The 14,480-nt window shown below is 55.1% G+C and overlaps 1 protein-coding gene across 1 annotated transcript in view; it reads left to right on the plus strand.

Moving 5' to 3' along the window:
* Nucleotides 1–66, plus strand: part of TCERG1L (transcription elongation regulator 1-like) — a 155,531-nt gene extending 155,465 nt beyond the window's left edge. Inside the window, exon 15 of the mRNA XM_012658111.1 lies at nt 1–66. This exon is cut by the window's left edge and continues 1 nt beyond it. Within this exon, the coding sequence (XP_012513565.1) occupies nt 1–66 (66 nt within the window).
* Nucleotides 67–14,480: the final 14,414 nt, after the last annotated feature.

Consider the following 14,480-nt stretch of genomic DNA (forward strand, 5'->3'; position numbering starts at 1 on the left):
CAATTCATACTTATTCTGAAGAAACGGGACAAGGAAAACAGACTGAGGCTACGGAAAATGAGATGAGTTTGTGAAAATGCAATAAGACCCCGGGGAGGGAACAGGGGGTGCCGGGACGAGGGGTCACACGGCGCAGACAGAGGCGGGCAACGCAGGGTGGGCGCGGGGCGGGCGGGCTCTGCACTGCCCGGGGAGGCGGGGCCGCTGCGGGTTTCGATTCTCAGAGGATTATTGTTTCATATTGAAGCTCTTTTTTGTACAACGTCCAGAGTTTGATGCATTTCTAATTGCTATGATACGTCGATCCCTTAATTGTTTTAATTATGCAAATTACTTGTAATATACACAAATTATAAATCCACTGCAGGTTTGTAACTAAGCAGAAACAGGAACCGTCTGTGACAGTCTCAAGGCGTTTCATCACGTAAGGTGATTACCTAAAACCTTTCTGGAAACATCTGTGAATTACTTCATTCCTCCAGGAATTCCTAACTCAGTCCCTAGGTCTGGTCTCGTTTTCTGAGTGGTAGCAATAGGGTTTCATCATCCTCATAGTGACAGCCGTGAGCATCCCCGCGTGGCCCCCGATCACCTGCAGTTGCTGGGGTGGTGGCTCCTTCCTCCCAGAGGGCGTCCGGGCCTGGGGAGCGGAGCCGCACGGGCCCCCACAGGTCCTACTTACAAAAGAATTATTTTGTACAAAATCATCATATTAATATTTGAGTTATTTTTATTGTATGCCCAGAGTTTGCATGAGATTTTTCTCATCATCTTTGTATAAAAAATTTTAAATTTTTTTTAATCAATAAATATTTTAAACCAGCGTGGTTTTGTGCCTAAGACTTCCATCACCATCGTAAGCAGCAAAATTGTGTTTCAACAGAAGACACCCAGTTTTGAAAGATTTAGGGGAAAAAAACCTGCACATAAGGGCTGCATAAGCACCACCCACACGAAGTCGGACTTTTCAGCACGCTCACGAGTACCGGGTAGAGCAACGTTTGGTAAAACCTTAGCTGGTTGTGTTCTTTAACTTGTCGGCCGCCTGTTTATGTATTTCAGATTTGTGGGGTCTGTTTGGGTGGAAGTCCTTTGTTCCTGGCAAACAGCGGCGCAGCCTCCTCACCCGCCTTCTGCTTGTTAGTTCTTATTTATTTATTTATTTATAGACAGAGTCTCGCTCTGTGGCCCTGGGTAGTGTCAGCCTGGCTTACAGCAACCCCACACCCCTGGGCTCCAACGATCCTCCTGCTTCGGCCTCCCAAGTAGCTGGGACTACAGGCCCACACCACCACGCCCAGTTAATTTTTCTATTTCTAGTAGAGACGGGGTCTCGCTGTTGCTCAGGCTGGTCTCAAACTCCTAGCCTCAAGGGATCCTCCCACCTCGGCCTCCCAGAGTGCTGGGATTACAGGCGTGAGCCACCACCCATAATTGATGTTTTAATCCATTTTGGATATTATTTCTATCCTTCAGATGACAATGGTAGAGTCTCTCATTCCTGGCAGTTTTGGGTTAATTACCCCAGGTATGAGGTGCGCCTCATCAAACGTAGGTGGATGCGTTTTGTACATAGGGACGTCCTTCCTGAGTGGTTTCTCAGCATTTGCTGTTTCCTTGCCGTGAGCGCGGCTGGAGGCTCTGAGCACACCCTGGGCCTTCTCTGCCTCTCTGCCGCGCCGCGTGCTTGCGCCTCCTTCTTTGTATTTCACCGTCGCTTCCCGACTTTCCCCGCTTGCTGGTTCCTGAGACCGTTCTGCCTCTCACGCTAGAATGCAGTTGGCAAGGTGGGATTCACCCCGCAGCAGGGTGCGCCCCGTCCCAGCACGGGTACCCTCCACACGTCAGCTTCTGTGCCGGCGGCTTGTGCAGGTCCCAGGGCCGTTGCTCAGGGTCGGGCTGTTTCTGGCGCGAGCCGCCCTCCCACCTGGCCGCGACCCGGTGGCGTTGGAAGTGCCCAGGCTGTGCTGAGGCAGCCAGCTCCGGAGGGGCCAGTGCCAACCGTGGGTCGGTCGGGCTCCAATCCGACAGTAGAATCCACCCTGGGGCTGGAGCAGGGACATGCTGATGGGAAGCATTATTGACATCACAGGTGCCAGGTAAGTTCAGGGAACCGGAGGGTGGCGGCCGGGAGTGCCGGGGGGACCCGGGGCCAGAGCGAGGGGAAAGGAAAAGCCGTGGACTGAACTGGCGGAGCCCCGGGCAGGCGAGGCGGGGACTCCGTGGCCGTCCAGGCACGGGGAGCGGCTCAGAAATGGGGAGTGAGACCTGCCGGGGACCTGCGGCTGCGCTGTGCCCTCAGGGCAGGTCTGACCCGCTGCGTCCAGACAGAGCACGGCCCTGCGTGCGGGAGTCACGCAGACACGCGCAGAACAGCTCAGACGTGACAGCCCCACCGCGCGTGGCTCCTCCTAACCCCTAAACGGACATCCGCCGAGACTCGGGCAACATCTCCCAGTGACTCATCCAGCCGTTCATTTCGCAAATTTTGCCGAGCTCCCGAGACGGGCCAGGCGCTGGCGTCTGCACAGCGGGGCTGGGAAGGGGACGGAAGCACGTGGACGTGGGAACGGTGTCCTGGGCTGCTACGGCCGCTTACCCTGGCCGGGGCTCCTATTCTCACAGTCCCGGGGTCCAGAAGTCTCGGATCACGGTGCCGGCAGAGCCGGTGTCTGGCGAGGGCCCTTCCTCCCAGACGGTGCCTCCCATGAGGCAGAGAAGGGCGAGCAGCCCTCGGGGGTCTCTTTATGGAGACACCGGTTCTATTCACGGGGGCTCCGCCCTCGTGACTAGTCCCCTCCCGCTGTCCCTACCTGCTAAGGCTGTTACTTGGCGGTGGCACCTGCCGGGGAGGGAGCAGACCCTGGCCTGGGGCAGGGATGCAGGGTGGGGCACAGGGAGCGGGCGTCAGAGGCGGGACTGAGGCAGGCGTCGCACCAGCTGGGCACTGTACGGCCCGACTCCGCCCCTGACCCACAGCCCCGCGTGGACGGGCGGGAGACGGGGAGACGGCGGGCCTGGGAGTGAGCGCTGTCTCCCTGGTCAACTCAGAGCCCGGGCCGGGCTTTCCACGCACAGTTTGTGCCAGGCGTGTGTGAATGTGCAGCGCTGCCCAGGCCACGCTAGATGACGAACTGCTTCCAGCCCCCACCTCGCCCAGACGCTCTCCCTGTCCTGACCTCAGCTCAAGACCGCAGATGGAAACAGCCAAGCGGCCCCCTCCTCCACACATGGACGTTTGTGATCGGGGGACTTTGCCGACTCATTCCCCTCAAAGCCCAGCGCGGGCATTTGGCCCTGGGCACTGCCAGGATAACTCGTAAAACAGAGATGGTGCGGATTGGCGCTGTCCCCGCAAACGAGCCGCCGAGTGACAGCTCCATCTCCGTTCTGCCCAGACGCCGGGCCTTCTGCCTGGCCCGGCCGCGCCACGGCGCCTGCGGCTCCTCGGCCATGAACTCTCCCCGCAGCTGCTCTTGGAAACCGAAACAGACACTCTGGGAGAAGGCCAGAACCATGGCGAGTGTTCTCCAGGCTCCAGAACTGGGGGTGGCGGGCAGGGTGGTGTCAGGGGTCGGGCAGGGTGGTGTCAGGGGTCAGGCAGGTGTCCTACAGTGGCAGGTTGGGACCAATCCAGACAGATGTTGCTTTTCCTCTTTGCTGTTGTTCTCATGATCCTGGTTTACACCTGGGCCGGAATGATCCGGGAGATCCAAGCTGCCCGAGAGTGGCCAGAGAGGTTTATTTGCAGAGATCACCTGACTCCAGGTGCGGCTCTCTCCCTGCCACCCCCACCAGGCTCAGGACCCCTTCCGCTCACGGAGAACCTATGTGGATGCCACCAGCTCTCATTCCGGACACCCAGGGCTTCCCTCATGGCGGCCTCCACTCCCCTTCCCGGGATCGCTGCCCCCGGCCGGTGAAGCCTCAGGTGCAGCCTCCTGCCAGGTGAGCGCTGCCTCCCGCACCGGCCAGCCCTCCCCACCTGCCCCGCCTGAGCCCACACCCGGCAGCCTGCAGGGGACTCTGCCTTGGAGACACCGTCAACCCTCTTGGAGTGGGCAGACTGCCACGGGGAGGCTCCCGTCCCCCAGGTTGGGGGGTCCCACCTGCAGGCTCGAGCGGGCCACATGGGCAGGAACTGGCCCATCTGGGGACAGGTGGCCGGGATGCTCTTGGGCCCCTGAACTTTGCCATTTGCAGTTTTAGATTTTTGACAGAGCTAGGGTAGGGAGGAAAGCAAAGGAAAGAAAAAGTAGCCTCCAGCCCAATTCCTCATTTTCAGGAATGCTGCTGAGCTCATCAGAAAAGCCCGAGTGACCCTCGTGCTCCAGGGTGGCCGGCATCCTAGCTTGCCGACTGTGTCCGCTCTCACGGGGCCCAGAGACTCAGGTCTGGCACCCCAGACTCCCAGCCCTGCCTGCACGGCAGTCCTCACCCTGCCTCCTCCCTTGGCAGGGCCACCCCAGGCAGGTGGCTTGGGGTGGGCCCACTGACCCTGGGTTGTCCCGTGGGCCCACCAGGCTTCGGGCACCTGCCCTGCTGATGGCTGCAGGTCAAGACAGGCATCACGACTGGCCTCCGCCTGCTCCCTTAACTCCTCCAAGCCCCAAACTCTTCCCCGCCCCCATCAGACACCGTCTGCTCCAGATCCTGCCCGGCTCTGGCTGCCGGGAGAAGTCGCCCTTGTGCCCAGCTTGCTCCTGGGCACGGCGTCTTCCATCACAGCGTGTTTTCACCTGAGCGTGCAACGCCGGAGCTCCCGACGCGGGGGCTGCAGCTGGACTTGCACCCCCAGCTCGCAGCCATTACCCACGCACCTGGGGCAGGCAGGTGCTTGCTTAGAAGGGGCTCCTGTTTTCTGGTTTGGGCTTTTTGTTTTTCTCTGCTTTTTATGATCCGTGGCATTTCCTATGAGGCGTTGTCTGTAAGGAAGGCACTTCAGTGGTCACAGGCTTGGGGCCAACACAAGAAGCTCTGGCCGCCTGCTACGCGTCCAGCCCATCCTCTCTGCCACAGCTGCCTAGGGAGGAGGTGGAGCGGGGTCCAGCTGGCCAGTTGGAGTGAGAATGCCATCTAAACAGAACTTTTTATCTCTGTTTTGGTTTTTGTTGGATTAAGAAAAAGTGTCCCCTTGGTATTGCGCTCCCTTGAGGGCTGGGGCTGGGATCAAGCTCCTGTGTGGAGGTGGCGGAGCTCCCAGAACGGAGCTGTGGTCGCGCAGACCCGCGCTGAGCCGGCAGGGCCGAGCTGCTGACTCAGCACTGGTGTGTGTGTGCACTTGTGCATGTATGTGTGTGCACTTGTGCATGTGTGTGTATGCACTATGTGTGGTGTGTGTGTGGTAAATGCACACGTGTGTATGTGCACGTTTGTGTGTGCACTATATGTGGTATGTATGGTAAGTGCATGTGTGTGCACTTGCACATGTGTGTGTGTGCACTATGTATGATGTGTGTAGGTGTGGTAAATGCAAATGTGTGCATGTGCACATTCATGTGTGCACTACATGTGGTATGTCTAGTAAGTGCATGTGTGTGTGCACTTGTACATGTGCATATGTGTGCACTATGTGTGGTAAGTGCACATGTGTGCATGTGCATATGTGTGCACTATGTGGTGTGTGTGTGATCAGTCCATGTTTATGTATGTGTGTGCACTGTGCATGTGCGTGCACTATGTATGGTGTGTGTGTGTGTGGTAAGTGCACTTGTGTGCATGTATGTATGCACACATTCCTGTTTGCACACTATGTGCGGTGTGTGTGTTTGTCTTTGAAAACCTCATGGCTCCAAAATGGTCTCCCTCTATCCAGTATGCCCCCATCCCCCACCAGGGTGGGCCCTGCTCCGGGAGGCCGCTGTAGGGTGTGTACCGCTGACCAAATGCCTGACAGCACCTGCGGGGGCCCCGTCTTGGGGCCGCGCGTCACCATCGAGGAGGAAATCTCTACCCCAGGCACACAGAAGTCAGGGAACGAAAACAAATGGGAGATTGCTCCCGAGAGAGGACGGGTCATTCCTGTGCACTTCCAGAAAGAGTGCTGCGTCGGCCTCATCCCCACATCCATCCGAGATCTCTCCATTTCAGTCCCCTAATTCTGCCCGCGAAGCCCAGAAGTGTGGGCGTCCATATGCTTTTTACGATAAATCACCTTCCGGCAAAGTGTGCTGAGAATGAATCATTTTTTACTACCATTTCAACTTCCTCCTCCTCTCCAAAACTCACATTTAATAACAAAGTCAGAGAGCTGCACCCTCGTTTTTCGCGGCTCCGGCTAACAGACTTGAAATGCCCTCTCGATTCAAATGTATTTGCAAATGTACCGCCTCTGCCTGCTTTGTCTTCACACAGCGCTGCCCTCGGAGATATGAAGAGGAGTCCTGATCTAATCGCGGCTCTAAGTGCAGAAATCGGCGCGTCACCTTAAGTGGCTGCGAGGAGCTGCTCTCCCCGCCCGGCTGACCGTCCCTGTGCAGGAAGGGCTCCCTCGGGGCAGGGCGGCAGGACCTGCCCTGCAGAGCACGCAGACAGCTGCCCCTGCTGGTCCTGCTTCGGGCTGGAGAGCACTGCACGTAGCTCATGTTCACTGCCACTAAATTTTGGCTAAATCACAGGACCAGGACCATAATGGGAAGACATAAAAGAGGCCCACAAAACACTCACAGTTTTTAGGTTTTATTTAGGGTATAAAAGAAATATTTATTACAGTCCTACACATAATAAATATTTCTTGCCATTTGCATCATCACTTTGCAACTTGCACCATATTTTAGAAATGGAAATGGCCCATAAAGGCCGCGGCAATTCCGCTGTGAATGCACCGACATGGCTCAGCGCCCTGGAGGCAGAATGAAGTCTGCTCTGCCCTTGCCTGGCAGCCGTGGCGCCTGCAGCCTGGCGGTAAATTGCTCCTGGTGCGGGTTCGTTCCCTCCTCTCCCGGGCTGCCAGCCTGAAATGTGGCAGCCATGTCGGTTCCTGAGGAAGTCAGGGCAGCACGCCCCGGGGTGCCAGCGGGGGGGCTCCTGTCCAGGTGGGGCCCCTTGGCGGCCTGTGCTCCCCGCCCCACCCACCTCCAGCCGGGAGGGCAGAGCCGCCGAGTCGCCAGCACCACAGATGCGGAGACCCAGGTGGCGCCAGGGCCGGCTGTGCGGGGGCAGGCGTGGGGCACACTCAGGCCCTGCCCGTGAAGAGTGGGGAGCCAGAGTGGAGGTGGGGGTTGAACAGCTGGCTTAGTGCACCGCGGTCTGTGTTGGGACGATGACATCAACAGCCACGACCCCGATGTCTGCAGGCAGTTCCCTGATTGAGGCAGGAGGCAACTCACGCCATCCTCACGTGCACCGGGAGCAGTCAGGATGGCTGCTCCCATTTTACATATGGGCAAACTGAGGCACAGAGAAGCAGTGAGCACTCGGGCTGGGGCCAGAAGGCAGGCAGGTGGCCCGGAGGACCCGCGTGTCCGGCCACTGCTCCCCACAGCCCCAGAGCAGGGGGATCGGGGGCGAAATCCCCAGAGAGATCTTTGGAGCCGTGTCCATCCACCACACCAGCTACCCCGGTGCTCACGACGCCCTCGGGGGCTGCCAGGAGAAGCCCCTTGCCCGGGACCACCCGTCTAGTACCCGCTGGGTGCTGGCTGCCTCCAGGGCCCATAGAGGCGTCAGAGGTCTTTGAAAACGGAGGCTGTGGGCCAGAGAGAGCGGGCGGTTAGCGAGGGAGCTCGGCGAGCCCTTTGCGTTCTGTGACGTTCACATTCTGCTCCTGCCAAGTTCCCGTGTCATGGGGGCTGCACACGGAGGGGCCACGCGTGTAAGTGGACGGAACACGCGGGCTCAGGTCAGTGCTGGGCAAACTGGGAAGAAGAGAGCTTGTTCCCCAGGGTGTCATCGTCACCTGGGGGAGGAATCTCGGCTCTGGGCTGCCTCAGGCCGGCAAGGCCCCGCCCGCCAGGAGGGTGGCAGGTGGGGGGCGGAGGAGCCGGCTCCACCAGCTCAGGCTGCAGCGAGACCATCTCTGCACCATGATTGCTGCACTTAATCGCCCTGCAGAGGTATTATTATAATCCCATTTTCTGATTTTCCAGGCTGCGATAGGATAGAGAATATATAACCTGATTATGCACCATATAATGTATTAAGCCAGGAAGATCTTATAATTAAAACATTTAGAAAGAACTATCTGGGGAGGTAGTTAAAATCCATTTAAATCCTTATCAAATAATGAAAATAACTTGAGGAAAAAATCAGCCTCTGAGCTATGTGTTCACCTCCATGATCACTTGTGGTTTCGACAAGAGTCTGAGGCAAATTCGCACGAAAACGCCGAGGGCTGGACAGCCTACCTGAGCGCAGGCTGAGCGGGCAGGCTGGCTACCCAGGGGCTTCTTCAGGGTCTCTAACCACTCGGGGGCTGGTGGCCGCTGGGCAAAGAGGGTGTCCTCAGCCTGAGGGGTCTTGACTTCCTTGCTTGCCCCCGCCCTGCCCCGGCACCCCCACCAGCAGGCCCCACCTTCCCGCCGCAGGGCACAGTCTAGCCAGCGCAGCGCCAGCCGGTGTGGCCTGGGCTGACCCTGTCTCCACGTGGCTCCCGACTCCTCTTCTATAGGTTGAGGGTTCAAGTCCACCGTTTCTCAGCCCCTTCTCTGGGATCCAGGCGGACGTGGTGGGGGTGGGTGCTGTTCCCAGAGCTAAGCTGGAGCTGTCCTGTCCTCGGGTCCCCAGGGAGAGGGTGGTGCCCTCACGGGGCACCTGTCCAGGCGCAGTGCCCCAAACGGACAGAGGACCTCGGGGGCAAAGACGGAGAGCGAGGGGCTGCCCTCCGACTGGGCACTGGCGATTTATGGGAGCTCGACTTTGGAGAGATTTGCATTTCCAACAGGCTCTGGCCACCTCTGGGGTCCTTAACGCGGGAACTAATTGCTCTTAGGGAATTAATCAAGCTGCGATTAGTCAGGCGAGTAATAAATCACCCTGGCTGGGGAGCAGGAACGGCTGCCCAGGGGACAGATGCGGGCTGTGCCGGCGCCGGGCTCAGGGGACGCGGACAGGAGGGAAAGATGCTGACGCCGGCCCCGGAGGTCAGTGCGGAGACCTTGACCCGCACGCGACGTTGACTGCAGAGTCGTTACTCACGTCTTTAACCTGAGCTGCTCTCCGTGACTCTTCCACGACTCCGTGGGACATTGGCCTGGGAGGAACGAGGACCTTTGAAGGATTTTTATGACTTAGTTCTTCAAACACGGAGAAGTGGAGAGAGACTGTAGGGACCCCCAGGCCTCGCGGCAGGAGCACCAGACTCTGAGCCCTGTCACTGCCCCCCACCCCCGCCCAGTGCCAGTCTTCAGGCCCTGGCACCACCCGTCCCCGGATGGCGCCGACTCCTGCTGGGGTCCAGGCCCCCCCTCCTCGCAGCAGCTCCCGACTGCGCCGTGGCCCATCTGGGCATCTTCCCAGCACTCTGCTCCCGGAACACAATTCCGTGGGGAACAAACGTGCAAATGTCGGTGGATATTTGGGGACCTTCTTCTTGAAGGGAAATTCCCAGACGTGTGGCTCTGGGTCAAAGCATGTGCTTATCCCGCTTCCTTAGCACTGCCCGGCCCCCCTGCACAGGGCCGTGACATCTGCACTCCAGCCAGGGACTCGCGGGGCCCCCGTTCCCCCAGCCTGGCGGAGGTGAGGGCTGCCGACCTCTGCATCTAAGCTGATCTGAGAGGGGAGAAGCGACCTCAACACGTGGTTTTCATGTTATCCTGAGTACAGCTGTAAATATTTTCTCCCGGTCTGCCATCTAGCCCTTGCATTTCCATGCACACTGACTTTTGCATGGCAGCCATTTTCCCCAAGTCATTCACAGGGTAAGTCATGGCATTTGACCTTCTTTTATTTTATGGCTTCTAAATGTTGAGTCTCAACTGGAAAAGCTTTTCCTCTCTCCAGGTTAAAAAGAAATTTACCATTTCCCATGCTTTCTACTAATATTCTCATATGTGTGTGTTTTACACTGAGATCTCGCATCCATGTCAAACGTGTTGCAGTGAACAGAGTGCACCATGGACCTAATGTTCCCAGTGGAAGTCAGGTTTTCCTAATGTCACTTTTCAAAAACTTATACTTTCCCTGGTATTCTAGAGATGTCCTCCTCAGTATACGCTCAATTTCCATATGTATTTGGGCTTCTTTATGGATTTCTATTTTCTTCTGTTGGTCAATTGATTCGTCTCAAAATAATACACTTTTAATCACAGAAAATTTTTCTATTTTTGATACCTAGTGAGTCTCCTTTTTTGCTCTTCTTTTAATTTTTTAAAGATAGTTTGTATTTGTTTCTATATGAAATTAAAAATCTACTTGTTTGGCTTCAGAAAAGAAAACTTGTTAGCATTTTTATTGGTATCACACAAAATATTTGTATTAACCTGAAAAACTGTTGCCTTTATAATTTTAAGTAGTCCCAAACAAGAATGGGAACTACTTTTCAGTTCAGGGAAATACATTTTTTTAAAGGAGTAATTAAAAGTTTTCTCGTATAAGGTCACAGTTTTTAAAAATTTGTTTCTATGTATTTTTCTTTTTATTGATATTTAAATGGTATCTCCTGTTTGGTCATCCTTTGCACACATAAAGATTATTTATTACATATTCATTTTATATCCTGATACTCTCCTGAATGTTCGAATTGTTTTGCTTTTATACATTTAGGTTCAGTTTAGTTTAGTGACCTGTCCGTCCCTCATTCCCCGGGGTCTTCCAGGGACAGGCCCACACGGCTGCAGACAGAGATTCGCCTCTGTCCCTCTTTTACCGCCTCCCGTCTGACGGCGTCGACTGAGGCCTCGCACAGCGTCCTGCAGGCCAGACCGCGCCGGGTTCTGTCGTACGAGGGTTTCCTGCTAGGTCCCAGCTTGGCTGTGGGGCTGGGGACTGTTTCTTTATGCCAAGGACTTTACCATCAATTCCTTTTTCACTGAGAGTTTTTGTTGTTTTAATCAGGAAAGCGTATTGGGATTTGCAGAAGCCGCCAATAAAGTGTTGACCTCCGGCCACGGCTGCCCCAGGCCTGTCCAGAAACTGACCGCGGGGACGCCTCTGGCAGCCGTTTCCTTGGAGACCACGGGGGATGGATGTGGACCTGCATCCCTCTGACCTGCTCTGAAACCCTGCAGTGCGGGCTCCGGACCCGGGCACCGGCTGTAGCTCCTCTGCCTGTGACCCATGCGCTGTCCAGCCCCCGTCCTGGGCAGCTGGACACGCTAGGGTGCGAGCAGACCCCGGGGATGCCGTGTCCCTCCCTGAGTTCCAGGGAGGGGTTCTCACGCGAGGAAGACGCCATGTGCGCTGTGCTTCAGCGCAGCCCCTGCCTATAAAGCTAAGGAAACGGGGATTAGATGAACCTCGGCGGCGCCCAGGGAGTCCACTGCCTGCTGAGCTCACCCAGCAGGCAGGGCCGGGTCTTTAAAAAATCACGCTCTCAATTCCTGGACTGAGAGCTACATGCCATCTTTCTATGACACGCTCTACTTGCATTTGGATCCCCGTGTTCTTAAAGCAGTGCTTGGGGGCGAGATAGGTTTGGGGGTGCCGACAGACTACCCCGCACGCACACGCCTCTCACCTGTGCCTGCTGTTCTGTGAGCACGCGGGGGCTTCCAGGAGCACCGCCCTGTGTCTGACCGTGGACGCCACCCCCAGACCTGGAGTGAAGGGCGTCCTTAGAGGCTGCGACCAGCTGTGCTAACACGGCCTCCAGCACGTTCCTTGGCCGTCGAAAGGTGGGGACACTCTGCGCAGCTACCGCTCAGGGACCAGCCTTGCTGGAGGCCCACGGTTGGCTCCGAGGCTGTACAGAAATCCAGGCTAGAACTGCAGAAACAGGAAACTGATTTATCTTCACTGATCCCACAAAGCCAGCTTGCACCAAGACACTCACTTCCCGACTGTCATCGGGGAATACACCTTTCCAAGGAAACAGATTCCCACTGCCCAGGGCGCCTCTTCTCGTGGGGAGGACGCTGGGGGCCGCATCTGCCCCAGAAGTGTCCTTGCTGGGTGTCGGGTCCGGGCAGGGCCCGCTGGGTGGGCTTGGGAGGCCTCTGAGGGCAGGTGTTCATCGGCAACCGCCTGGAACAGCGAACACTCCTCCCCCACTGCCGGAGACTCGGGCAGGATCACGGGCATGAGCAGCATTGGTAAGCGGAAGGGCGTCTACTTCTCACACCTCCACTGGGTGTGTGTCAGGAACACATCACACGCCAGGAACTGGGGGCTACATGCTGATCGAGGGTCACAGTCCCCCTCACAGAGTTAAGGTCAAATCCTGTTTTGTTTTCAATTATTTGCGCACGAGAGTGGAGAATCCCTCTTATTTATGTCTGTGTTTCCCGAAAAATATCGCATTCAAAATTCTCGGCAAAAGGTTTTGTGTTGAATTATTACTGGTCAACCCCCTGGTGAACTAACTAAGGATGTTCACAGACTACAGCATCTATTTTTTTAATAAACAACCTTTTTTTTCTGTGTGTCCAAGTCGTTGATTTTATCATGCTAGTGTTATTACTAGAAGACAGCTCATAGATAAACGGTGTATTTGCTGTTGACTGCTACAAAGAGCGTCTCTTTCTTGATGAGAAACACTGCTCGGCGGTGTCGTGGACGTGCTCTCCCCCCCACCTGTGTCTGCTCCTGTTACCTGTTGCTGTTAGAAACCACATTCTCACGGTCTTATTTGTTTATCTGGGCTAATCCATCGGTGCGCTGTCTGGATCAAGGGGCACGCTGGAAGCTATGATTTTGGTCCTTCAGATGCATTCCTCAGTGGGCCAAGGATAAAAAGAATTTCCCAGCATGCACGGTGCTTGTGCCCGGATGGGCCCTGTCCCGTAAACTGCGATTTTCAAACGTGGTTCCATAGAATCTGAGACATGTTGTCACAATGGAGCTGTCCCCTTACTCCCTGTGACTTTGCAGGGCACAACTCGGGTGGGCCGGAACCCCAAGGGAACAAAAGAAAAAAGGGGCCCCAATAAAACCGCCGCCGAAAAGGGGGGCGCCTGGCCGGCAGAGGCCCCCCAGGCAGTCGGCACCTGCTGCAAGCCTGGAGTCGGTGGTGCTTAAGAGGTGGGCCTGAAGGCCCTTAAGGTCTGATTTGTCCCCAACCTTCCATTCCCAAGTGGCTGCAGGTCGATATAAGGAGGCGACCGCAGTGGAGAGGGAGTGGCGTGCATTGCTTTCGTTTGCAGCCGTCCACGGGACCGTGGCTTCGCTTGGATAGTTGGAGAATATGCATTTGATAATGAACCACTCAGAACAGCTGAGACAGCTAGGGAAAAAAGCCTTAAAATGGTACAACCCCACACGGCTGGACTCACGAACACCATTGAAAGGGTGCAAGGCTGGGTGGGGGCGGGAACGGGGAAATCGGGACGGAAGAAAAGATGGTCCCGAAGTGGACCTCGCTGCCTGTGGGGCCTGATGCCCAACCAGGGAGCCACAAATCAGTGAGGAAGGTGCGTTAGGCACCACAACCTATCAAAAAATTTTGTTATTTTGGCGAGATTTCATTATTGTGGCCTGGGGTCCTCACAGCACACTGCTATACAGAGTGAAGCCCCCCGGGGCTAAGAGAAGAAGTGCAGAGCGGAGGAGAGGGGGCAAGGGCAAGGGAGGAAAACCGAGCAGGTTATTTCCTGACGCATGGTGGTGAGAATGTTCTGTTTGATTTTCATTTGTTTATTTCTTTGAATCATGTAAAAAATAAACTAAATCACAGGAAGATTATTGTCTTCTGGACATAATTAAGTGGATATTTAAAACACTAATTTGAAAACATATTAAGTGATTTACGACCCAAGGGTCAGGATTCATACGAATACGTCAAATAAAGGCATTAACTGGCACAAATAAGTGTTAATTTCCAAATTTTCAAAAACTCAAGAGAAATCAATAAATATAAGGTATTTTGTTTTCCATAACGGGAAAGTAGCTGACGAAAAAGAGCGAATTATTTACAAAGAGATCATTGACAAACATAGAAATTATTCAAGTTTTCTGGTAATTGGGAAGAGACAGTTTATCACACCAGTCGGATACTTGTTACTTATTAAATAGGAAAATCTTTAAGATAATGGTGATACCCAGAGCCCATCGGGGAACAGGGAAGCAAAGATGTTCGTGCTACGCACAGACTGTTAGTTGCTCGCACGCTCTTGACTCGCGTGATTTGATTCACTGGCTCCTTCCTTGGTTTCTGCTCTAAGGACGCGGCCATGTCGACCGGGGAGGTGTTCCTCCCGCAGTATCCGTCACGGTGAAAAACGCGAAATTCTATGTCCAACACTAGGGGAATAATTAAATCGTGCTCTATCATACAATAGGTAATTACACAGCCATTAAAATGCTTCTCTAAAATTGTCGGCAACTTGTAGAAAATTTTACAACACAGTATTAAGTGAAAAAGTCAGGATATAAAGTGCACAGGC

The sequence above is a fragment of the Propithecus coquereli genome, unplaced genomic scaffold, assembly GCF_000956105.1.
Source record: "Propithecus coquereli isolate 6110/MARCELLA unplaced genomic scaffold, Pcoq_1.0 Scaffold572, whole genome shotgun sequence".
Classification (NCBI taxonomy): domain Eukaryota; kingdom Metazoa; phylum Chordata; class Mammalia; order Primates; family Indriidae; genus Propithecus; species Propithecus coquereli.